Source organism: Hemitrygon akajei, chromosome 2 (assembly GCF_048418815.1).
Source record: "Hemitrygon akajei chromosome 2, sHemAka1.3, whole genome shotgun sequence".
NCBI classification, from domain to species: Eukaryota; Metazoa; Chordata; class Chondrichthyes; order Myliobatiformes; family Dasyatidae; genus Hemitrygon; species Hemitrygon akajei.
The window spans coordinates 8,514,269-8,541,817 of NC_133125.1; the positions used below are offsets into that span (position 1 = coordinate 8,514,269).

General features: G+C 41.5%; 1 protein-coding gene across 16 annotated transcripts in view; it reads left to right on the forward strand.

Moving 5' to 3' along the window:
• Window positions 1–27,549, forward strand: part of mef2cb (myocyte enhancer factor 2cb) — a 297,090-nt gene that overhangs the window by 253,309 nt on the left and 16,232 nt on the right. For 10 of the 16 annotated variants that reach the window (XM_073066923.1, XM_073066857.1, XM_073066906.1 and 7 more), the window contains 3 exons: window positions 12,533–12,702; window positions 18,751–18,774; window positions 24,298–24,427. In XM_073066923.1, the coding sequence (XP_072923024.1) occupies window positions 12,533–12,702; window positions 18,751–18,774; window positions 24,298–24,427 (324 nt within the window). The remainder of the gene's footprint in view (window positions 1–12,532; window positions 12,703–18,750; window positions 18,775–24,297; window positions 24,428–27,549) is intronic. The other 6 variants (XM_073066897.1, XM_073066928.1, XM_073066874.1 and 3 more) reach the window with 1 other exon arrangement.

Sequence of the window (27,549 nt, forward strand, 5' to 3'; positions counted from 1 at the left end):
CATTATATACATGATATTTTCCATAATTGATAGTTTTTATTATTATGTATTGCATTGTACTGCTGCTGCAAAACAACAAGTTTCACAACACATTAAACTTGATTCTGATTCTGACCTTCATCATTTCCAAGCAATAATGCAAAATGAGCTAAAAATGCAACATGCTTTCTCAGCCAATATTTGCTAACAAAACATACTCTTATTAACCTATTGTTTTTATTGGCTGATGTTCATAATTCATTTCTATAGCTCTTTGTTGTAGGGGAGGTAGACAATACATATGAACTTCTTCTATAAAGGCAAGAAAACACCACCCAGGAGTACAGTCTGCACAGTCCCACCACCAACAGATTAATCTGAGCAATTCCACGTATGCTGCACTGTAAATTCTGCAGGGTCTTACACCACCTACAGGGAACATTCTGCACAATCACACTCCCATCTTCAGAGTTCAAACAGCCCGCACCACAGTGCAATTCTCAGAGAACGTTCACTGACACTGAAATGGCAATGGGACAAACATAATTTCTTGATGATCCCTGTGTGAATTTTTGATTATGACACAGGTTCTTCAAAATATATCTTAACGATTTTAATGCTGGTATGAAACAAAACATTTCTTGTGTATTCTGAGAGCAGAATTAAGTAGTGTTTTTATATTTACTCTCCCAGTGTACACAGGTGAGACAGGAAAGAGATGAACGGTTGTTTTCTCTATTATCTATAAAGATTAACACTCCTGTGTTGGAATGATATTTTCAGCAGGGTGACTTACAGGCTTGATGCAAGCACTCAATATTTTATTCAGAATCAGAATCAGGTTTGATAGTACTGGCATATGTTGCAAAATTTGTTAATTTTTCTGCAGCAGTACTATGCAATATATGGTAAGTATAGAAAATAAACAGTGAATTACTATATATATATATATATATAATTAAATAATTAGTGCAAAAATAGAAATAAAGAAGTAGTGAGGTAGCGTTCTTGGGTTCAATATCTATTCAGAGATCGATGGCAGAGAGGAAGATTTTGTTCCTGAATCACTGAGTGTGTGCCTTTCGGCTTTTTTGTCTCCTTTCTGATGCCACAAGACATGACCTGGGTGATGGGGATCTTTAATGATGGCCATCTTTTTAGGGCATCACTCCTTGAAGGTGACCTGGATATTATGAGGCTAGTGCCCTTGATGGAACTGACAAGGTTTGCAACTCTCTCCAGCTTGCTTCGATCCTGTGCAGTAGCCTCCCCCACCCCTCCATACCATAAGAGCGGTGCAGCTGGTTAGAATGCTCTCCACGGAACAGCTGTAGAAATCTGCGAGTGTCTTTAGTGATATACCAAATTGCCTCAGACTCCTAATGAAATATAGCCACTGTCACATCAATACGTTGGGACCAGGTTAGATCCTCAGAGAGATTGGCACTCAGGAACATGAAACTGCTCACTCTTTCCCCTTCTGATCCCTCTATGAGGTCTGGAATGTGTTTCCGCATCTTACCCTTTTTAAAGTCCACAATCAGTACTTTGGTCTTACTCACATTGAGTGCAAGGTTGTTGCTGCAACACCACTCAACCAGCTTGTATATCTCACTCCCGTACGCCCTCTTGTCACCAGCTAACAATAATTATATCATCAGCAAATTTATAGATGGCATTTGAGTTATACCTTGCCATACAGTCATGGATTCAGTAGTTAATGGATTGTCGCAGTTGCCCCCAAAATTTGATGCTGCAGAAAAATGAAGAAAGGTTTGAAGTTTTAACCTTGCTCATTCTATCAAAACCAATATTCTGCCTTCTCTTAAACCTCTCCACTCTAATCCAAGATTTTCTAGTCTTTCTACACAAAGTAGATCTCTACTGCAGCTTTAAAGTTCCAAAAATGCATTTATTATCAAAGCATGTATCCATATACAACTCTTAAATTTGTCTTCTCCAGATAGCCACAAAGCCAAGCAAGCATGAAATTCATTCAGAGAGAAACATCAAGCCCACCTCCCCACCCAAAAAAGAGCGGCATCCCAATCATCAACTTGTCAAAACCCCCTTCTTCCAGCACAAAATGGAAGAGGAACATTGATCCCCCCGCCCTGAAAACAACCCCTCCTCCTCACAAAAAGGTAACAGAACATGACAGAACATCAATCCACAAGCCCACTCCCCTCACACAACAAATCAGAAAAGGAATGGGTGATAAAAATGCAGAATATAAAAACCATAAGGCTGAAGAAATCAATAGTCCAATCCATAAGTGCAGAACCGTGATACCATCCTACGATATCACTGACATTCATCAAAAGAGAGGGATACCACATGAGGCAGAGAGGCCTACCTGCCTGCTACAGCGAGCCACACAGTGATAGGCCGCTCACAGACTCCTCTGGCATCGATCAAAAGGCAGGCAGTCGGCACTGAAACTCTCACTCACCTTCCACATTCGTCTCGATATCTCAATCTCAAACAGAATGGAAACAATATTTCAACTAAGGACTGACTAGTAAGGTTTAGTCTGCCATAGAGCAAATGATCCTGAATTTAAGAAAAATGAATAATTTGTATCAACTTATGCCACTTTCAAAAATGTGTTTGAAAACTTCTCTGCCCTTCTTAAAATTCTGTTATTATTACCTATTTTCTATCTTCAATAGTAATTATTTTTTATTACTAAGGGCAGGGAACTCTCAAGGCCATAGATATTAGGTAACGCAAGAGATTCTACAGTTGCTAGAAATCACGGGTAACCCACACAAATTGCTGGAGGAACTCAGCAGTTCAGGCAGCATCTATGGAGGAGAGTAAGTAGTTGACATTTCGTGTGGAGATTGATGGGTTTTGGTCCAAAATATCAACTGTTCTTTTCCTTCCATAGACTGGCTGAGTTCCTCCAGTACTTTGTGTGTGTTCAGGATCACAGTCAGGTTTAATATCACTGGTGTATGTCATTAAATTTGATGTTTTGCACCCACAGTACATTGCAATACATTAAAAAAAATTTAAATGATAAATTACAATTGAAAATATATATAAATATGAAAAATTATATGAGGTGCAAAAAGAGAACAAAATAAAAGTATGGTAGTATTTGTGGATTCGTTGTCCATTCAGAAATCAGATGGCAAAAGGGAAGAAGATGGTCCTACAATGTTCACCATGTGCCCTCCCTGATTGTAGCAATGAGAAGAGAGTATGTCTGGGTGATGGGGTTGCACTGCCATTTCATTCTGGTCATTGTGCAGACAGTGTGCTTAAATTTAACAGAGCACGCCCCTTTCATTCATTTCCTCCAGTCTCATTAAAGTTTGTCTAGACTTGGAGTCTCCTATGAGAAGATTAGAAACTCATTGTGTGAGGAATCTCCACACTAGCATGGAAAGACTGAACCTTATTATATGTAAACCATACTACATTTGATTCTCTGTCAATGAACACAGCTTATTTGTGGTTTGTTTTCCAGATTATTTCACCTATCCAAAATTGCTTTTTGAAGAATGGTTTAATGATAACCATTTCCCCACCACATTTCACCCTTCCCTTACAAAGAGAATGTAATCTGAATCAGGTTTAGTATCACTGGCATATGTCATGAAATTTTGTGCCTTTACAACAGCAGTACAATGCAATACATAATATAAGAAAAAAAAATGAATGGCAGTAAATAAAAATGTAGTGAGGTTGTATCCATGGGTTCAATGTCCTTTCAGAAATCAGATGGCAGAGGGGAAGAAGTTGTTCCCGAGTCATTGAGAGTGTGCCTTCAGGCTTCTGTATCTTCTTCCTGATGGTAGCAGTGAGAAGAGGGCGTGACCTGAGTGATGGAGGTCCTTAATGATGGACGCTCCCTTTTTGAGGCATCATTGCTTAAAGATGTCCTTGATACTACGGAGGCTAGTGCCCATGATAGGGCTGAATAAGTTTACAACTCTCTGCAGCTTACTTCAATCCTGTGCAGTAGCCCCTCCATACCAGACAGTGATGCAGCCTGTTAGAATGCTCTCCACAGTACATCTGTAGAAATGTGAGAGTGACTTTGGTGATACACCATATCTCCACAAACTCCTATTGAAATATAGCTGCTGTCATGCCTTCTTTGTCACTGCATCAATATGTTGGGTCCAGGACAGATCCTCAGAAATCCTGAAACCCAGGAACATGAAATTGCTCACCCTTTCCAATCCTGATCCCTCCATGGGAATTGGTGTGTGTTCCCTCATCTTACCCTTTCTGAAGTCCACAATCAGTTCTATCAATCCTAATTGCGTAAAGGATTCTTTTCCAGCATAGTAACATAACTAAAATTTTATATTGTACTACTGTCGATTGTTCTTAATCCAGACAAATCAATATTTTAGTTTTTGATGCTCTCTGTTGGTCAGGGTTGAACATGGATGTTGCATCCTAGCTGTCTATGTGATACGCCAGCCAGGGCAGTATGATATGGAGAGCACGTTGTTGCCTACGCAGCAGGTTCCCCTCTGCACACAGCTGATGAATACAAAGGAACAGCAGAGACCAGTACAGTTTGGCACCAATGGCATCACATGAGTTGCCAGTCAGCATTGAACTCAACATAGGACTGCCTTAGGGACTCTATAATTCTGGATTCTTCCTCAGGGTTTACTCCCGAAGCCTTCCCCATGAGGGGTATAGCCACAAGGCAGCGGAGGTTTGAGATCAGAGTCCTCCTTCTCCTAGATGAGTTGTCAGCCATGGCTGACGAGCTTGGTTTTAAGGCACCAGTAACCTGCCTTTGCCCCTTCTTCTGTCAGTAGAAGCAGTTCCACCGGGCTTAGTAGCCAAGCCACAAGTAAAGGCCAGAGCTGGACATTTGCAAAGTGTATTTGAGATGCATGCCATTGGGAGCATTTAATAGGTAGTGGGAGTGTATCCCCATCACCACCCCTGGCTATATTAACCTTAAGGAACCTTGTAGTTTCAAAGGCTGCATAAATTGGAAATATAAATAATTTACTCAAACATCTGAAAGCATCTCACAATAGTTTATTAGTAATAAATCTTCACTCTAAAGACTTTGGAGTTCAAGTAAATTTATTATCCATGTACATACAGAATAAGTCACCATATACACCCCTGCAATTCATTTTCTTGCGGGCATTCACATCAAATACACAGAACATAATTGAATCAGTGTAAGTGCAAAGAATAACAAACTGTGTAAATAAAAAGAGTGAAAAAGAAAATTGTTATAATAAATCAATAAGCAATAAATATCAAGAAAACAAGCTGTAGTGTCCTCAAAAGTGAGTCCATAAATTATGAAAACAGTTCAGTGATGGGGCGAGTGAAGTTATCCACTCTGGTTCAAGAGCCTAATGGTTGAAGTGTAATAAATATTCCTGAACTTGGTGGTGTGAGTCCATAGACTCATGTTCTTCCTTCTTGATTAGAACAGCAAGAAGAGAGAAAGTCCTGGAAGGTGAGAGAGAGTTGGTGCTCCTTGATGATGGATGCTGATTTCCTGCAACAGAAATATATGTTTAATATTGGCCTGGCCCTGTTTAAGAGCAAGACCTAACTTAAGGCTAACAGGATTTTCTTCTGTAAAAAAAAAGTTCCCAGTAACTTACACAATTCTGATTTGGATTTATTTATCACATGTAAGTCAAAATGTACCATTTTCATTAACAAAAGAACACACTTAAGAATTTGCTAGGGGCAGCCCACAAGCATTGTCACACATTTTGGCATCAACATAGCATGTCCAGCAGAACAACACAGAACATACTAAACGACAAAGCAGCAATAGCAAAACAAGCCCTGTTCCTCCCACCCGTCCAAATACATTAACAGTCCTTGAACTCCAGGACAGGACATCTTCAGCTTCTACTCTCTAGTGGACTCATGGATTCGCTCACATTTCAATGTTACTGTAACTTCAGAGGCATCAAGTAGTGATGAAGATGATTGTTTTGTTAAAGTATTTGTTAAACTGGTTTTATTTTTGTGTGGCTGATTTTACTGAATTGATTTCTTAGGCTGGTTTATACCAAGTTCCTTGTTTTCTTCATACAAACCACATATTTGTATAGGCCACACCCTGCATATTTTGATTAATATTTTAGGTATAATTTCTCTTTTAATCACCATAAACTTCATGTCTACTAATTTATGTTTAAATTAAATTCATGCTTGTAATTTGATGCATTTATAAACATAAATACTGTTCTTTGGTTTTGGATAAAATCCGTACTCTATATTTTGCTGAAACTGCATTTTAATTAGTAGCCGACTTTTTATATAGGATGACTAACAGCTGTGATCTTTGTGCAACTAGAATGACAGAGTAGATGGAACTCAATGTATTAAATATTATTTAAAGTTTTGGCTCAATATAGAAGTTTTCTTTATATAACTACTGACTTTTGAAGCATATAACTTTCCCTAAAGTACCACATCGATTTTTCTGCAAAGGCCAACCAAAGTTCTGCTGTCTATCTTGTCTTTGTGACTCTTTTGTCTCAGTTTAGTTTGTTCCTGTACATGTTTTCTTTTCCTGATGGGTTTAGTTCCTGACTGGAAAAGGATTCCCAATGGTGCCACTTTATTGTGCTATTTCAGGCAACGAGTCATAATCTGTCATATGTGAGGTTTGACAGTTTGTCTTCAGCAGGCTCTTCAATCATACATCACAGCTCAATCTCTGCTGTCACCCACTGACTTCATTCGCTCTGTCTCCAATCATTTCCAGTGTTTACAGGTACTCTCTTTTGGTGTAGATTGTGACTCAAAGGTCATGAAGAGGAACCTAAGTTTTTTTGTCTTAAACCTCACTAACTTTGGGACAATAAAGTCAATGAAATACCCTTACCTCTGCCATTGTTTAACTTATAAAGTTCACCTATCAAAACTGTTGTTTTCTCTGTTAATTGAGCTCCATTTTCTATTGGATGGTTCTCTGAATTGTTGTGTCATCATCATCATTATTATGTGTCGTGTCGTATGACATGGGTGATCATGGTCTTTCCATGACCATGATTTTTCTTGGCAAATCTTTTCACAGAAGTGGTTTGCCTTCTTCTGAGCAGCGTCTTTACAAGATGGGTGACCCCAGCCATTATTAATACTCTGCAGCGTTTTCCTGCTTGGCATCAGTCATCGCATAACAAGGACTTGTGATCTGCTCCAGCTGCTCATAAGACCATCCACCATCTGCTCCCTTGGCTTCACGTGACCCTGTTCGATGGGGGTTGGCTAAGCAGGTGCTACACCTTTCCCAAGGATGACATACAGGCTAGTGGAAGGAAGGAGCACCTTACACCTCCTTTGGTAGAGACATATCTCCACCCCACCACCCAAGTTGTGCCTAAGGGAAAAAGCATTGGTCATACAAGAAATACTCACCACACCAGACAGCCTGGTGGACAGAGGGGGGAAAAAAACTGAATTAGCCTTACATTTCTGAGACAAGCTGGAATAGTTAGTTATCCCCAGCTTTCCAAAGATTTCCAGTAACTGTGTTCTATTATCTCACTGTTCTGGTATATAATCTTCCATCTGCTCTGCTTCTATCTACAACTATACAGGTTAGCTGCACTTTAACAAGACTTCACTGCCCTCTCTCAGCAGGCGCCAACAGAGTCTGGATCATTCAATTCTTCTTGTCTGCACTCAAAACAACCGTTCCTGTTATCGTCTTCAAACCATGCAGACGACACGGCCGGTCCAGTTAGGACAGTGCCCTACAGTGCCAGCTATCTGGGCTCTATTCCCACTACTGGAAATTCAGTTTGTATGTTTACCCCGTGACTGCGTGGGTTTCCTCCAGGTGCCCCAGTTTCCTCCCACATTCCAAAAGCGCACAGGTTAGGGTTAGTAAGTTGTGGGCATGCTAAGTTGGCACCGGAAACATGGCAACACTTGCGGGCTGCCCCCAGCACATCTTCAGACTGTGTTGGTTGTTGATGCAAACAACACATTTCACTGTATGTTTTGATGTTTCAATGTGCATGTGAAAAATAAAACTAATCATAAAATATGCCTGCTTTCTAATGAGGTTGACCTGATTTAATTCAAAATGTATATCATGCAGACTCTTTTTCTGGCAGCTGTAAACCGTGCTGAGAGAAGGCCTCAGTCGTCATTTGCTCTGTTCAGATAAAGGAAGTTGAGCCAACTGTTTGGCAGTGGTAATGAATGTCAGTCATTCCCTGGTTTCACCTCAGAGCTTCTCCATGAAACATAGGAGCATAATTAGGCCACTCAGCCCATCAAATCTACCTCCCCATTCCATCATGGCTGATTTATTATCCCTCTCAACCTCATTTTCCAGCCTTCTTCCTTTAACCTTTGGCACCATTCAAGACCCTATCATCCTCTGTTTTAAATAGATTGATAGTTGATAGATTCTTGATTAGTCAGGGCATGATGGGTTACAAAACAAAAGTAGGAGATTGGGGCTGACAGGGGAATGGATCAGCTGTGATGAAATGGCAGAACAGACTTGATGGGCCAAATGGCCTAATTCTGCTCCTATATCTTATAGTCTCATGGCCTAAATAGACCCAATAACCTGGCCTCTGCAGCCATCTATGGCAATGAAATCCACAGATTCACAATTATAAGTTGCATTTATCTTCAAACAACGTTTTCTTGTAAAGCTTGAAGCTCAGTTGGAATACAACCAATCTTCAAGTGTTTTTCAGTTAGTCTTTCAGTATCTTTCAGTTAGTCCTGACGAAGGGTCTCGGCCTGAAACGTCAACAGTGCTTATAGATGCTGCCTGGTCTGCTGTGTTCCACCAGCATTTTGTGTGTGTTGTTTCAAGTGTTACATATGAATGTACTATGGCTATTGTTATATCAAAAATAATTTTAAAACTTCGTAATAAAGCTCTTTGAAATAAACAGATGAATTAACCATGCAACTAATCAGCTTTGACTTGTATTTACATAAAAATGTGTTGCTCATCATGTTGAGTGTTAGCCGGATGTTTGTCTAGTTTAGATATGTAATTTTTACCCTTTATAGTGGGAAATAAATTCTTGTACTGGGGTCATGAATGCATCCTAGACAGTAATTTTCATGAGTGATCATAATTTTAGACTAGCTGAGGAGGATAATGTAAATCTACATGAAAAGCTTTGGAAAGCTGTCTGTTCCTTGCCCTAATGGGATATTCTGTTTTATGGGTTATAATGAGGTGTGGCACCTACCCACAAACCATGCAGGAGGATGCGGTTTGTGGAGTTGGCTCTATCCAAAATAAAATCTGCGTAATTGACCATGTTCATGCATTTATCATTCATTTTCTTTTAATTTTATGCAGGAATTAAATTCTTCCTCAATAATGTTAAAGCTGAAAAGTCCCCAATTAAGTTACTAAACGCAGAAATGTTAATTTAATAGATTCTGAAATGTTCTTGAAAGTGTAAAAAATTTTTATACTGAAAATCACATTAGTTGATATCTTTAAAGATCTAGTTAATATATTTTTAGAACAATGTAATTAAGTTATCATTTTGGCAGGAAAGTGGTATATAGTTGCAGTGAGGTGGTCATATCAGATCTGATGGATTTCACACTCCAGGAAAATAAACTTGAGTCTTAACACACTTAATAAAGTTAAGATTTAGCTTTATTTCTCACATGTATGCTAAAACATCGTAACGCAGTAAAATGTTTTATTTGTGTCAACGGCCAACACCGTCCAAGGATGTGCTGGGGGCAGTCCGCATGTGTGGCCTTACTACCAGCTCCAACATAGCGTGCCTACAACTTATTAACCCTAACCCATACATCTTTGGAATGTGGGAGGAAACCAGAGCACCCAGAGGAAAACCCACACAGTCCTGGGGAAAATGTGGCAGGATTTGAACCTTGATCACTGGCGCTGTGAAGTATTACGCAGCTTGCCACTGTAATCCCAGTTGAAATGCCTTACATTCATTGAAGCGGAGGCAAACAGAGTTCTTGTGTAGCTGGGAGAGAAGGTGAGGAACTGTGAGCCAGTTTATCTTCATTGTGATCAAGTGATTGGCTCGCTATTTCGCTCTGCAATTGATACAATACTGTGCAAAAGTCTTGAGCACATGTAAAATAATCTGTAAAGTGAAGGTAACTTCAAAAATAATGAAATGAAAAGCTTCTAAAATATTTTTTAAAAGACTATAAATAGCAGTAACCAGTAAAAAAAAACTAGATCAAATCAGTATTTGACGTGACCATCCTTTACCTTTAAAACTGCATCAATTCTCTTAGGTACACTGTTGTGCAGTTGTATAAGAAAATTGGCTGGTAGGTTGTTCCAAGCATCTTTGGAGAACTTGTCAAAGTTCTTCCTCTGTGGAGGCCTTACCATCTGAAACCATATAAAAAATCCCGGGTGCCTAGGACTTTAGCACAGTACTGTATCTGTTTCACAATTAAAGCCCATGCCATTTTTAAGCAGTTATCACTATATATACCAAGCAACTTCTGGGTGCCATTTATATGAAGGGGCAGCATCACAATTTACAGAAGCACGCTTCTGTAAATGGGCAACACAACAGCTTAACAGGTAACACAGTAGCATTACAGATGGCACGGTAAAATAACGGCTTGCCTAATGCTTGGTAGCACCGGCAAACAGGTTCAATTCCCACCCCTGACGAGAAAGAGGTTTTACATTCTCCCCGTGACTGCATGGGTTTCCTCTGGGTGCTCCTGTTTCCCATTATATTCCAAAGAGTTAGTGGGTGAAGGGGTTGATCAGCTTTAATTCTTGGAGAAAGTAGCCATTACTCTCACTGGGTTTCAACAAGTAACTATTAGTGCAAATTGTTTTGTTCTGGATGGATTCTCAGATTTCAGTCAAGTTATTTATGGCAGTGTAATGTGGTTTTTGCTTTCATACCATCAGCTTCCCAGCCTGGGGTTCACGGACCCCTTGCTTGACGGTATTGGTCCATGCCATAGAAAAGGTTGGGAACTCCTGGTTTAAAGCTACTTATCTTTGCAGTTAACTCATCAGAGATCATTAATATTACTTCCAAGCAGGGAACCAACTTTGTGTTAGTGAAGAAGCTACTTAATTTAAGAAGTTGAGAACATCTATAAAAGACATAAAGCTGTTTTATTACACTGAGAGAAATAAACAATGAGTCACCTTTTCCAGTTTCAGATTCGGGTTTATTGTCACTTATATATGTTGTGAAATCTGTGGTTTTGTGGCAGCAATTTAGTGCAAAGACATAAAAATATATGTTACAAAAAAGGAACAACAAAGTAATGTTTATTGGTTCATGAACTGTTCAGAAATCTGATGGCAGAGGGGAAGAAGCTGTTCCTATCTCATTGAGTATGGATCTTCCAGCTCATCTATGTCCTCCTTGATGCTAGTCACGAGAAGAGGGCATGTCCCCGGTCATGAGGGATTTAATAAGGGGTGCCTCCTTCTTTAGGCACCCTAGTTGAAAGCCCTAGTTGGGCAGCCTTTCATTGACTGTGTTATAGTTACTTTTATGTAAATTTGTTGAGAATGCCCACAAGAATATGAATCTCAAAATAAAAAGTAAATTTATTATCAGAGTACATATATGTCACCACATACAACCCTGAGATTCATTTTCCTGCAGGCATACTCAGCAAATCTATAAAATAGATAATAACAGGATCGATGAAAGATCAACCAGAGTGCAGAAGACAACAAACTGAGCCTGTTGGTTGAGGGGTAGTAACTGTTCTTGAACCTGGTGGTGCAAGTCCTGAGGCTCTTGTATCTTCTAACTGATGGCAGCAGCAAGAAAAGAGCATGGCCTGGGTGGTGAGGATCTTTGAGGAGGGATGCTGCTTTCCGAGGGCTATATATGGTGACAGATACGTACTTTGATAATAACATTTACTTTGAACTTTAAACCTTTTGAAGATATCTTCAATGGTGGGGATGACTGAGTGTGCGAGTCTCTGCACCCTCTTGTGATGCTGTGCATTGAAGCCTCCAAACCAGCCAGTGATGCTCTCCACTTTACTATAGAAGTTAGCAAGTCTCTCCTCCTTGTCTAGTGGCAGTAATTCATCCACATTCCTTGCTCTGCATGTTATTGTTCTTCACTTAAATATAAATGTTCACATAAAATAATGAAAACCATAGTCAACTCACTATTTTTGTGCTGCATCAGGTCCAGAATAACAATTACTTCCTTCTCCTTTGTACTTAGTCTATTCCAGTGGTGTAGTGGTATTGCACCCCAGACTTCGGAACAAGAGATCCTGGGTTTGAATCCAGCCAGCTCCTTGCACACTTCCATCTGTTCTGGGTTGAGCATCAAGCTAGTAACTCAGCCTCATAAAACAGGGAATGGCAAGGTTGCCACCCGGTGCGTTAAACAAAGCACAGGAAGGAACTTTACCTTTCAACATACCTTTACACTTAAGCACTGGAAATGGCATTAAACAATCTTGAATCCTATTAATATTTATGTATATATTAGTAATTTATTGCCAAATAACTATTAAACACTAACATCTATTTTTCATTTGATTTTTTTAATGTACTGAATATACTTTTGCTGAGTCTGAATCTTTTATTCAATAGGAAATGGGTATGGAAATGCCCGCAATTCGCCAGGTCTGCTGGTCTCACCTGGCAGCATGAACAAGAGCTTGCAAACCAAGTCACCCCCTCCTATGAATTTGGGAATGAACAACCGGAAACCTGACCTCAGGGTTCTCATCCCACCAGGTTCAAAGAATATGCCATCTGTGGTAAGTAGGAACATTCTCCTGTAAAACTACTTTGTCAGCTTGAGACACAAGTGCAGCATGATTTAGGATTAATTTAAAACTCCTGCAGCATTTTATCGACTGGGAATAAGTGTGCTGTGCTTTTCTGCCATTCGTTTTGGGGTCTGAAAATCACTGCTTTATAGACGAGTGAAAACTAGTGCACAAGTTTTGGGATTACATTTCAACTCCTGCGGCATTTGACTGAATTGGAAGAAGTTTGCTGTGCACTTCTATTTTTTTTGGTGTGGTATAGGTCTGAATATCGCAGCTTTAGAGACTAGTGGAGACAGAGATGTCTGCTTCATTTTAAAATGCATCAGTGCTTGGATTGTAGCCATAATCTGTAAGGCCGTGCGCCAAGAACCAATAAAATGGAGTTATGCTCGACACTTATTCTTCCAACTAGTATTCTGTCAATGGGCAGAAAGGATTTTTTTGTGCTGTACGTTTTTTTTTCCTACATTTCAAGGATTTCTGTGAAGATCTTTAAAAGCAAGAGATTCAGCAAATGCTAGAAACCTTGAGCAGCACACACAAAGTGCTGGAGGAGCTCTGCAAGTCAGACAGTATTGATGAAAGGCGATGAGCAGTCAACATTTCGGGCCAGGTTGAAGTATCTCAGGCTGAAATATTGACTGTTTATTCCACTCTGTAAATGCTGTCTGACCTGCTAAGTTCCTTCAGCATTTTGTGTGCTATAAATGTCTTTGCCTGTTTTGTTTAAGAGAGGAAAATCAATAATGTATTCACATTAATGACTCTGATAAGAGCTAATTGAAGTTTTATAATAAATTTACTTGAGGCCTCCATTGGTTGGGGTCAACAATGGATGTTGTACCCCAGCCGTCTACAAGCCAGTACACAAGCCAGGGCAGTCTGATATGGAGAGGAGCAGCAGGCTCCCCCTCTCCTTGATGAACACAAAGGAACAGCAGAGACTGATTCAGTTTGGCACCAGCAGCAGCACAGGAGTTGCCAGTCAGCCTTGAACTCAATGCCTTGGGTGCTATAGCTCAGGATTTTTCCCCCAGGGTTTACTCCCTAAGCCTTCCCCATGAGTGGGTGCAGCCACAAGGCAGCAGAGGTTTGAGATCAGAGTTTTCCTTCTAAATGAGCTGACAAGCCCCATCTGCCCAAAGCGATCGTTTTTAAGGCACCAGTAACCCACCTTTGCCCCTTCTCCTGTCAGTAGAAACAGTTCCATTGGGCTCCATAGCTAAACCGTATGTGCAGGCCAGAAGTTGGACTTGGTTATCAGAAGCTATTTGAGACACACGCCATTAGGAGTATTTAGTGTGTAGTGGGAGCTTATCCACACTACCTCCCCCAGCAATGACAACCTTAAAGAACCAGTAAATCTACTTAAACACAGCACTGCATCAATATTGAAACTCTCCTGTTGGAACCTTCCATTAGAATTGAATTGAATGTCAGAGACATTGCCTACAGTATAACACAGTTAGTGTTGGAACCAGTAGTAAATTTTTAAACAATGGACTTCCTGTATTAACCTCACTCTATTAAGCATCAAGCTCTGTACATATATTTTGAGACCCAAAACAGGTTGCATATGCAGTACCTTATAGCTGGAATCACAGTAGACAAAGAGAGATTTTGAAAAGGGGGACAGGCAAGATATGAAATTTAACTTTATTTATTTCATTTTATTGAGGAAAAACACGAATAGGCCCTTCGAGCTGTACCACCCAGTGATCTCCAATTTAATCCTGACCCAATCACAGGTCAATTTACAATGACCAATGAATCTATGAACCTTTGGACTGTGGGAGGACACTGGAGCACCCAGAGAAAATCCACACATTCCACGGAGAGGACGTAAAGACTCCTTACATAGATGGCGTCTGAATTGAACTGCGAACTCCAACATCCCGAGCTGTCATAGCATTTGTGCAGTGCTACTGTGCCGCCCCAATTCTGAAACCAGCCTGAAGCTGAGTGATTTTATAGATGGACATACTGAGAGCATAGAGCTGATATCCAGGGAAAGCCTGTGTTTCCCACTCAGCTTTGTACATTGCATAGCATAGAGCATGGAACATTACAGCACAGTACAGGCCTTTCGGCCCAGTAAGTTGTACCAAACTTTTAACCAAGATCAATCTAAAAACTCCATCCCACATGTCCTTCCATTTTTCTGTCATCCATGTGCCAACCTACGAGTCTCTTAAATCTCCCCGATATCTGCCTCTACCACCAGCCCCAGCAGCACGTTCCATACATCCGTCACTCTCTGTGTAAAAGAAATACTGTACATCTGACATCATCCCCATTGTTTCCTTCAAACACCTTAATAATATGCCCTCTTGTATTAGTCATTTCCACTCTGGGAAAATGTCAGTGGCTGTTCCCTTGATCAATGCCTGTTATCATCTTATACATTTCTCTCAAGTCACTTCTCATTCTCCGTCGTCCACTCCAAAGAGAAAAGTCCTGGCTTACTCAGCCTATCATTTAAGTCATCCTCTCTAATCCAGGCAGCATCCTGGTAAATCTCCTCTGCACCCTCTCTAATCCAGGCAGCATCCTGGTAAATCTCCTCTGCACCCTCTCTAATCCAGGCAGCATCCTGGTAAATCTCCTCTGCACCCTCTCTAATCCAGGCAGCATCCTGGTAAATCTCCTCTGCACCCTCTCTAATCCAGGCAGCATCCTGGTAAATCTCCTCTGCACCCTCTCTAATCCAGGCAGCATCCTGGTAAATCTCCTCTGCACCCTCTCTAATCCAGGCAGCATCCTGGTAAATCTCCTCTGCACCCTCTCTAATCCAGGCAGCATCCTGGTAAATCTCTTCTGCACCCTCTCTAATCCAGACAGCATACTGGTAAATCTCCTCTGCACGCTCTCTAATCCAGGCAGCATCCTGGTAAATCTCCTGTGCACCCTCTCTAATCCAGGCAGCATCCTGGTAAATCTCCTCTGCACCCTCTCTAATCCAGGCAGCATCCTGGTAAATCTCCTCTGCACCCTCTCTAATCCAAGCAGCATCCTGGTGAATCTCTTCTACACCCTCTCTAATCCAGGTAGCATCCTGGTGAATCTCCTCTGCACCCTCTCTAATCCAGGCAGCATCCTGGTGAATCTCCTCTGCACCCTCTCTAATCCAGGTAGCATCCTGGTGAATCTCCTCTGCACCCTCTCTAAAGCTTCTACAGCTTCACTCCCAGCTTCCTCTGTAAGGAGCTTGTACATTCTACCTGTTAGAAAGTTAGTTGGTTATTGCAAATTGTCCCGTGGTTAGACCAGGGTTAAATCAGTGAGCAGCTGGCAGTGCAACTCCGGTGAAAGGGCATTTTCCACACTATCTCTAAATAAATTAAGGGGCAAAGTAAATTTAATTGTCTATATATATATATATATATATATATATAGATGTTACATATACAACCAGGAGATTCATTTTTCTGCGGGCATACTCAACAAATCTATTGAATAGTAACTATAACAGGATCAGTGAAAGATCAAGTAGAGTGCAGAAAACAACAAACTGTGCAAATGCAAACATAAATAAACAGCAATAAATAACGAGAACATGAAATGAAGAGTCCTTGAAAATGAGTCCATTGGTTGTGGGAACATTTCATTGACGGGTACATGAAGTTAAGTGAAGTTATCCCCAGGAGCATGATAGTAACTGTTCCTGAACCTGGTGGTGTGAGTCCTGAAGCTCTTGTACCTTCTTCCTGATGACAGCAGCGATAAGAGAGCATGGCCTTGCTGGTGGAGGTTCCTGATGATGGATGCTGCTTTCCTATGACGGTGTTTCATTAGATATGCTCAATAGTTGGAAGAGCTTTACCCATGATTTACTGCTCAGAATCCACTACTTGTTATAGAATTTCTCAATTTATCAAAACCGTTTTTGAAACTGTAGCCTTAGATAAGTTTTTCCTTAAAATAGTTTCCTCTGAATATATTCCTAATTTGCAGAAATGAGAAACCTGGTTGATTTGTCATGTTCAAAATCAATTAAAGCTGAAATGAATGCATGCAATTAAAACTGTCATCTTGTTTGTAGAATAAAATATTCTAAACTTGATGTTGGATATTCACAGTTCACTGTGAAGGAGTGAGTTGAATATTCACAGTTCACTGTGAGGGAGTGAGTTGAATATTCACAGTTCGCTGTGAGGGAGCGAGTTGAATATTCACAGTTTGCTGTGAGGGAGTGAGCTGGATATTCACAGTTCACTGTGAGGGAGTGAGTTGAATATTCACAGTTCGCTGTGAGGGAGTGAGTTGGATATTCACAGTTCACTGTGAGGGAGCGAGATGGATATTCACGGTTCACTGTGAGGGAGTGAGTTGAATATTCACAGTTCGCTGTGAGGAAGTGAGTTGAATATTCATAATTCACTGTGAGGGAGTGAGTTGGATATTCACAGTTTGCTGTGAGGGAGTGAGTTGGATATTCACAGTTCGCTGTGAGGGAGTGAGTTGGATATTCACAGTTTGCTTTGAGGGAGTGAGTTGAATATTCACAATTCACTGTGAGGGAGTGAGTTGAATATTCTCAGTTCATTGTGAGGGAGTGAGTTGAATATTCACAGTTTGCTGTGAGGGAGTGAGCTGGATATTCACAGTTCACTGTGAGGGAGTGAGTTGAATATTCATGGTTCGCTGTGAGGGAGTGAGTTGGATATTCACAGTTTGCTTTGAGGGAGTGAGTTGAATATTCACAATTCACTGTGAGGGAGTGAGTTGAATATTCTCAGTTCATTGTGAGGGAGTGAGTTGAATATTCACAGTTTGCTGTGAGGGAGTGAGCTGGATATTCACAGTTCACTGTGAGGGAGTGAGTTGAATATTCATGGTTCGCTGTGAGGGAGTGAGTTGGATATTCACGGTTCGCTGTGAGGGAGTGAGTTGGATATTCACGGTTCACTGTGAGGGAGTGAGTTGGATATTCACAATTCACTGTGAGGGAGTTAGTTGAATATTCACAGTTCGCTGTGAGGAAGTGAGTTGAATATTCATAATTCACTGTGAGGGAGTGAGTTGAATATTCACAGTTTGCTGTGAGGGAGTGAGATGAATATTCACAATTCACTGTGAGGGAGTGAGTTGGATATTCACAGTTCACTGTGAGGGAGTGAGTTGAATATTCACAATTCACTGTGGGGGGTGAGTTGGATATTCACAGTTCACTGTGAGGGAGTGAGTTGGATATTCACAGTTCGCTGTGAGGGAGGGAGTTGGATATTCACGGTTCACTGTGAGGGAGTGAGTTGGATATTCACAATTCACTGTGAGGGAGTGAGTTGAATATTCACAGTTCGCTGTGAGGGAGTGAGATGAATATTCACAATTCACTGTGAGGGAGTGAGTTGAATATTCACAGTTCGCTGTGAGGGAGTGAGTTGGATATTCACAATTCACTGTGGGGGGTGAGTTGGATATTCACAGTTCACTGTGAGGGAGTGAGTTGAATATTCACAATTCACTGTGAGGGAGTGAGTTGAATATTCACAGTTCGCTGTGAGGGAGTGAGTTGAATATTCACAATTCACTGTGAGGGAGTGAGTTGGATATTCACAGTTCGCTGTGAGGGAGTGAGTTGGATATTCACAATTCACTGTGAGGGAGTGAGTTGAATATTCACAGTTCGCTGTGAGGAAGTGAGTTGAATATTCATAATTCACTGTGAAGGAGTGAGTTGGATATTCACAGTTTGCTGTGAGGGAGTGAGTTGAATATTCACAGTTCGTTGTGAGGGAGTGAGTTGGATATTCACGGTCCACTGTGAGGGAGTGAGTTGAATATTCACAGTTCTCTGTGAGGGAGTGAGTTGGATATTCACAGTTCACTGTGAGGGAGTGAGTTGAATATTCACAATTCACTGTGAGGGAGTGAGTTGGATATTCACAGTTCACTGTGAAGGAGTGAGCTTGATATTCACAGTTCACTGTGAGGGAATGTCATTGACAGTGAGAACACATTTATTTAGCATTCTATGGTACAGATAATCTCAGCTAACCAATGTTCACTGCTCTTTTTCAATGCTGCCAGTCCGAGGATGTTGATTTATTGCTGGTAAGTGAGAGCTGTGCTGATCTAATCCAACAACTTTGATGAGAAGCAATATGCTGCAGACGTTAGAAATCTGGAATAAAAAGTATGACAAATACTCGGTAGATCAAGCAATATCTATGGAGAGAGGAGCAAAGTTAATATATTGTACAAGGTTCATGATTTTTCAGAGGAGTTTTTCAAAGGTTTCAAAGTTACATTTAATATCAGAGAAATGTATACAATATACATCCTGAAATGCTTTTTCTTCACAAACATCCACAAAAACAGAGTGCCTCAAAATTGAGCAACAGTAAATGTTAGAACCCCAAAGTTCCACCCAGCTCCCCTCCCTTCCATGCATAAGCGGCAGCAAGCAACAATCCCCCTGCCCCTACCAAGAAAAAAACACTCAAGCATGAGCAAAGCAACACCAAAGATTTTGCATTCCACCCTGTATTCAACATACCATAGTGTCTGTGCCCCCCTCTCTCTCTCTCTCTCTCTCTCTCTCTCTCTCTCTCCCCCTCTCCCTCCCCCTCCTCCTCTCCCTCCCTCTCTCTGTTTCTCTCCCTCCCTCTCTCCCCCTCCCCCACTCTCCCTCCCTCGCTCTCTCCTCCCAATAAGGGAGAAAGGGATGTCTCCATTTCACAGGGAGAGGGGAGTCATAACAAACAACTCGCTGGTTTACAAAGTTAAAAGTACGTTCTGTGCCCAAAGATCTCAGATAGTCCAACTCCCCTGATAGCACACGGAATTCCTGCTGTGACACCGACTTTCGATCCACCTGTCTCCGGAGCCCCAACATCCTAGCCTGAGCCCTTGGCATGCCAAGGTATGACCAATTATGAAACCCCGAGAGCGAGTCCCGTTCCCGTAAAGCACCAAAGTCAGTGTGTAACTCCAGGTCAGGACCTTCAAAAGAACCCTGAAAAGGGAAAATAGTGATATTAAAGATGGAAATAGAGCTGTTTCCGAAGATGCAAGCAAAGGAATCGCCGTTTAGCGCCACCATCACTTCACTCTGCCCCTCTTTCTACCTAGAGATATGGAAGATAATGCATCAAACTGAAATTCTAACCATGCTTGTCACTGCAAATAGTGCCTGACCTTGTTTTATTCTGAACTATTTGCATATTGTAACTTATTTGGTAATATGTGTTCATAGTGTTAATAAGATGGCGTGCAGGAGGTGCAGACTACACGGTTAGTGTGCCGCTATTACAGCCCGGGGTGTCAGAGTTCAAAGTTCAGTTCTGACATCTTCTGATAGGAGACTGTACGTCCTCCCCATGGAATGTGAGGGTTTTGTCCGGGCACTCCCGTTTCCTCCCACAGTCCAAAGACGGATCAGTTATTAGGTTAATGGTCATTGTAAATTCTCCCGTGATTAGGTTATGGTTAAACCAGAGACTGCAGGGCAGCATGGCTTGAAGGGCCAGAAAGGCCTATTCTGCACTGTATCAATAAATAAGTAAATAAATAACAAGATGTAAACCAATACATAAGGTATAAGATGTAAACTAATTTTGTTCTTTCTTTGGGAAAAGGCATTAAAGACCTATCCCTAACAGTCCTCAGATTCAGAATTAGGTTTATTATTTGTTGCTTTGAGGCCCTCTACTATACTAGTAAAATAAAATAATAATATATGAAAGATAAACAAATAGTACGAAAGAGGATTAGATAGATATTATTGATCCCAAAGGAAGTTACAGTGTCTCAGTATCATTATGAGTGCACAGATATACAAATATTAGAAGAGAAGTCGGAAGAATAAAAAAAGTAAGTTACCATAAACATTCTAACAGGAGGGGGTCATCACTTCCCCGGCTATAGGTTGACTCATTATAGAGCCTAATGGCTGAGACTAAGAATGACTTCATATAGTGCTCTTTGGAGCAGCACAGTTGGCTTAATCTATAACTAAACATGCTCCTCTGATCAGCCAAGGTGGCATGCAGAGGGTGAGAACCATTGTCCTGAATTGCCAGGATTTTCCATAGGGTCCTTTGTTCACAGCCTCCAGTGTGCCCAGTTTGACTCCTATAACACCTCTCTAATCAGATTATTGAGCCTGCTGGCATCACCCATGTTGATGCCATTGCCCCAGCTCACCACTGCATAGAAGATTGTACTGGCGACAACAGACTGGTAGAACCTGTGAAGGAGAGGCCTGCATACTCCAAAGGACCTCAGTCTCCTCAGGAAGTAGAGATGATTCTGGCCCATCTTATATACAGCCTCTGTTTTGGTGCTCCACTCAAGTCTGTCATCCAGGAGCATCCCCAGATACCAGATGTATGTTCTCACCATCAGTAGTAACAGGGAGCAGTGCAGGCTTAGTCTTCCTAAAGTCCACTGATGATTAGTGAGGTAGTGTTCATGGGTTCATGGACTGTTCAGGAGTCTGATGGCAGAGGGGAAGAAATTGTTCCTAAAACATTGAGTGTGTGTCTTCAGTCTTCTGTACATCCTCCTTGGTGGTAGCAATGAGAAAGAAGGCATGTCTTAGATGGTGAGGACCTTACATGATGGATACCGCCTTCTTGAGGCATTGCCTTTTGAAGTTGTTCAGGATGTTGGGGAGGCTAGTGCCCATAATAGAACTGGCTGAGTTTACAATTCACTGTCGCTTTTTCCAAATCTGTGCATTGATGCCTCCATACCGGACGGTGGCACAACCAGTCAGAATGTTTTCCACCGTACATCTGTAGAACTTTGGTGACATCTCAAAGCCCTAATGAAATATAATGGCTGCCATGCTTTCTTTATAATAGCATAGGCCCAGGATAGAACTTCAGAGATGAAGCTTCTCACCCTTTCCCCTGCTGACCCCTCGATGAGGACTGGTTCTCCAGAATTCCTCTTCCTGCAATTTACAGTCAATTCCCTGGGTGCCCCCTTCATGCCATTGAAACCTTACTGGGAGTGGAATGGGAAAGTTCTCAGAATTAGACCCAGTGATATATTTTCCATCGTATATTTTCTAGTGCAAACAAAAGTCACTTTAATACTGCAAAGCTTTGGAATGACAGGAAGCAGGTGAATCATTCTCACTCATTCAAAGACCTAGTCAGAGTGGATGTGGAAAGGATGTTTCCTGTAAAAGGAGAGCCTATGTCCAGAGGCCACAGTCTCAGAATAAGACATCCCTTTAGATCTGAGATGAGGAGGAACTTCTTTATCCAAAGGATAATGAATCTGTGGAAGTCATTACCATAGACGCCTGTGGAGGCCAAGTCATTGAGTATATTTAAACCAGTGGTTCTGAATTAGTAAGGATGTGTGTCTCCCCCCCATCCCTCCCCTTCTATCCTCCCCCGCTCTCCTTCTCCCCGTCTCCTCCCTCTGTCTCTCTTTCCCTCTCTCCCTTCCCATCCTCCCCAGTCCTGTCTCTCTCCCTCCCTCTCCCCCATCTCTTTACCCTACTCTCTCCCTGTCTCTCCTCCTCTCTCTCCACTCTTTCTCCCCTCCCCCTCTCTCTCCTCCCCTCTCCCTCCCTACCCCTGTCTCCCCCTCCTCCTCTCTCTGCCCTCTCCTCCACCATCTCTCCCCTCTCAACCTCTCCCCCTACCTCTCCCTCCCTCCCTTCTCTCTTTCTCTCTCTCTTCCCCCTCCCCCTCCCTTTCCCTTTGCCTCTCCCTCCCTCCTTCCCTCTCTCATTTACCCCCCTGCACTCTCCCCCTGCAGCCATTCTCTCCAACATGGCAGCCCTGTTGCCATAGGAATTGGGCCAGTACTGTGCCTTTACTGCCACTCAGTGGTGTGTTTCCAGCTGCCCTGAATTGGGTCAGATCCCATTTTGTAGCATGATTTCAGATACAAACCAGAATAGCACTACTTAATCATTCTGGCAAATTTGATTATTTTTTTTGCAAGAGAGGCAATTGGATGTTAGAACATATATAACACAGCAAGAGACGTTAAAGACCTTTGCTTGAGGTCTGCATTTGAACCCCATCATTACAGTCTGCATGTTGTTACTATTGTGTGTCCCTTCTCTCCATGAATATCCAATTGTTTAATACCTTCCATAACCATAAGACGATAAAACATACTGAACTGTACTGTACTGTGCTAGACTTAGGCACTATATAGATATATATGCAAACAGTTATATATATATATATACACACACACACACACATATATATATATATATATAGTTACGGTGCCTAAGACTTTAGCACAGTACATTAGTAATTTTATGTATTGCACTGTACTGCTGTCACAAAAAAAAACAAATTACATGATGTATGTGAGTGATGATAAACCTGATTCTGATCTGGGTCTCTGTTGTGGACTGAGAGTGGGAATGGGGCAAGGAGAGGGGTATCATGATTGGGAAAAGGGGAAGGGAGTGGGGAGGGAGAAGGAGACATTCTGTAATGATCAATAAACCAATTCTTTGGAACCAAATGGCCTTGCCTGGTGTGTCTGCACCTGCACTACTCCCTGCCCTGGCACTCCTTCTCTGCCACCTGTCCCACGGCACTCCATCCTCTCGATTCCCAACATCCTTTGCTCCCACAAGATTTACAAACTCTCTCTCCGCTCCACGTTGACAAACACAGTACTGTGCAAAAATCTTAGGCACCCTAATGCCTAAGACATTTACATGGTACTGTAGAAGCAAAATTAGGCCATTTGGCCTATCGTATCTGCTTCACAATTCCATCACAGCTGACTTCTTATCCCTCTCAACACCAGTCTCCTGCCTTCTCCCCATAACCTTTGACACCATGACTAATCAAGAATCTATCGGCCTCTGCTTTAAATCTACCCAATGACATGTCCTCAACACCCATCTATAGCAATGAATTCCACAGGTTCACCACCCTCTGGCTAAAGTAACTTTATATCAGTAGGCAACTTCACTTATACTTAAGGCGCTCACAGTTCCTTGTGTATGGTTTCCATTAAAACATAAAAGCCAGATTTAGGTGGGTTGTAGATGGAGAGAAGTATAACTTATCAGAATAGACTCGAGAAACTGCTGCACCAGAAGTTATCCATTTGAACATCATTAAAGTCTTTGATCTTTCAGATATCAATTGAGAAATTATGTGCACTCCTGCTAAAGATCTCTCACTCTGAAGTAACACCACCACCACCTACTGGTTTTGCAAATATTCACACTTACACCCTGTGCTCACCATTAAGATTAAAGCTATCCAACCACTTGAGAACAATAACAGGAATCCACAATTTTTTTTCATAAAAAACATAATAGCAGGACATGGTGCTTATTCCAACTGTTTTCCACAGGGTCTTTTTCCTGTCACAATAACAAATCTTTAGTGGTGGCTGACCTGGTTACTATAGAAATGCTGATGTAATTGGTTACCTTGGGAACATCTAGTCTCCTGAAGTGTGGGTAAATGATAGGTTTCGAAGAGTTCTTCAAGGCCAGTAGTATTAAATTATTCATTTTTTTTTAAGTCAGATTTTTTTTGTTTTAGGTTTTCCTGTTGGATCTTAACAAATAAGGTACTGAGATGGTCTAAAAATTATATTTAAAATCACAATTTTGTTCCTTTATAGAATCAGAGAATAAATAACTCACAAGCTGCACAATCATTGGCTACACCAGTGGTTTCCGTAGCAACGCCTACTCTGCCTGGGCATGGGATGGGAGGCTACCCTTCAGCCATTTCTACTACATATGGTACTGGTAGGTAATTCCTCTCACTATGTTATGTAGCTGGTAGCATAGTGCCACAAAAATTCTTTGTGTCTCTGAAATACTAATATACGGCTGAAATGTAATTCCCATCTGTGTCCTAATGCTTTAAGTTGCAGGCACCTGGTACTGCAATAGAAAGCACGTGTACACTTTATAAGCAAAGAATTAATGTGTTCCGTTTTATTTATCAGTTTCTAAAGTCGCGGCTTGGCTGCACACAATCTGATTCTTTTTTTAATCATTGTTCCTTCTTAACAAAGTTTAAAACTCCAGAGAAATGTGGCAGTACTGTGCAAAAGATTTAGGTACATATATATAGCTAGGGTGCCTAAGAATTTTGCACGGTACTGTAGTAATTTTATGTATTCCACTGTACTGCTGCCACAAAAAACATGCATGACTAATGTGAGTGATGATAAACCTGATACTGATATGGGTCTTTGTCATGGACTGAGAGTGGGAAGGGGGCAGGAAGATGGGGAATCATGGATGGGAAAAGGGGAAGGGAGAGGGAAGCGAGCAGGAGGTATCAGAGAGACATTCTGTAAAAAGCAATAAACCAATTCTTTGGAATCAAATGGCCTTGCCTGGTGTCTCAGGGCTGTCTGTGCCTGCACCGGTGCCATCCCCTTCCCCTGGCACCCCTACCCTGCCACCTGTACCACACCCCTTCTGCGATGCTCCACCCTCACCGTTCCCAACATCCTTTGCTCCTGCCAGATTTACAAACTTGCTCTCTGCTCCACATTGACAAATACAGTACTGTGCAAAAGTCTTATGCACCCCAGATAATATATATGTGCCTATGGTTTTTGCACAGTACTGTATTTTGACTCCCGTAGAGATTTTATCAATATCCCATTGGAAGTTCATTATATGTATCCTTTATACTTCATGGTCACCTTATTGGGTACAGGGATGGATTCCAGTATTTTCTACTGCTGTAGCCCATCTACTTCATGGTTCATGTGTTGTGCATTCAGAGATACTCTTCTGCACACCACTATTGTATTGTGTGGTGGTTTGAGTTAGTGTCGGCTTAAACCAGTCTGGCCATTCTCCTCTGACCTCTCTTACTAACAAGGCATTTTCACCTACCCATTTGCTGCTCACTGTTTTTCACACCATTCTCTGTAAACTCTACATGAAAATCCCAGGAGATCAGCAGTTTCTGAGATACTCAAACCACCCCGTCTGGCACCAACAATCATTCCACGGTCAAAGTCACTTTGATTACATCTGTTCCCCTTTCTGATGTTTGGTCTGAACCTCTTGACCATGTCTGCATGCTTTTATACATTTAGTTGTTGCCAGAAGATTGGCAGATTAGATATTTGCAGTAATGAGCAGGTGTGCGAGTGTACCTAATGAAGTGGCCACAGGGATCCATAGCTGTTTGATTATGTTCCTAGGAAGTGTTTCCTGAATCCACACATAGGATTCTATTTTAAATTCAGTTTGCTGTTACATGTAAATGTAAGTCTCACCTGAGAAAATTTATACCAAAATTATTTTGGGTATTTTTAATCTGCTTTATGTATTCAACACCAGTCTAGAGTGTTTACTGGAAAATATAAAATGAATGTTGCTTGGTTGGAGTGTTGAAAATCAATTCTGCATCAATATCAAGTTGAACTTTCCAAATTGCAGAAGTTTGTTCTGCTTGTTATCTCTGTCAACTATTGCTGGAATACCAGTTCTGACAACTGAGCACCATGGTAGCATAGCAGTCAGCACGACCCTATTACAGCCTGGGGTGTCTCGAGTTGAATCCCAGTGCCCTCTCTCAGGATTCTGTACATCCTCACATGCAATGCTTTCTCTGATTGTTCTGATTTCCAGAGGAAATTCTTTCTTCCCAGAGTCCAAAGACCCTACCAAGTAGGTTAATGATCATTGTAAATTGTCCTGTGATTGGGATAGGATTAAATCGGGGTTGTCAGGGATTACTGGGCAGCAGTACATCAAAGACCCCGAAGGACCTTTTCCACACTATATCTCTCAATAAATAAATGAGAAGAACACACACTTGAAAATGAATGTTCTTAGTGCAGTACTTGAAAAACTTACCTTTAAGTACTTTCAATAAATTCATTCATTCCAGTTTAGAAAAACAATACAACAGGTGGTCAAAATTTCCCAATGCATGACGAACATACATACAGAAAGGTGCCAGTAACATCATGAAGGATCGTACCCACTCTGCTCATGGACTGTTTGTCCACTCCCATCAGGGAGGGGTCTGTGTAGCATTCACACCAGGACCACCAGACTCAAAAACAGCTACTTTCCCCAAGCAATAAGGCAGCTCAACACCTCTACCCGCTAACCCACCACTTCACACCCCCAGCCGCCACTATTTTTATCATTTCCTCTCAGTCACCCTTTGTACCTTGCCACAAAAATCCAATGGACAACTACACCATCCATAGGGACTCTACATCACTCAACACACAACAAAGGCATCGTTCCCACCCACCCTGCTCATGGACTGTTTGTTCCACTCCCGTCAGGGAGGGGGCTACGTAGCATCCACACCAGGACCACCAGACTCCAAAACAGTTACTTTTCCCAGGCAGTAACACCTCCACCCACTAACCCACCCCTACACAACCCTAACCACCGCTAATTTATCATTTCCTATCAGTCACCTTACGTACAGACATTCTTGTGCCAAGCATCACTTTATAGACATCCAATCAATCCATGTATATAAGCTATCTTATGTATTTATATTTATTTTGTTTTTATTATTGTGTTCTTTATCTTATTGTGATTTTTTTTTGTGCTGCATCAGATGCAGAGTAACAATTATTTTGTTCTCCTCTACACTCGTGGATTGGGAATGATATCAAACAATCTTGAATCCTGATTTTACGAAACAATTTCTTTTTGGCTGATTATTTTGTTGACATGGGCCCATACTAACCAATCATGATCACCCACACTCATACTTCATGAGCCCAGATACAGAGGACCTGTCTTTTTGGCCCATGGCATTTCAGACCACAGCTCCATGGCCTGAATAATTAGTGGGTCTCCAGCAGTGTGATGAAACACTGCCCTCAGCTGCCTACAGAAGCAGCTTTGACATCTGTCTATATTATGAT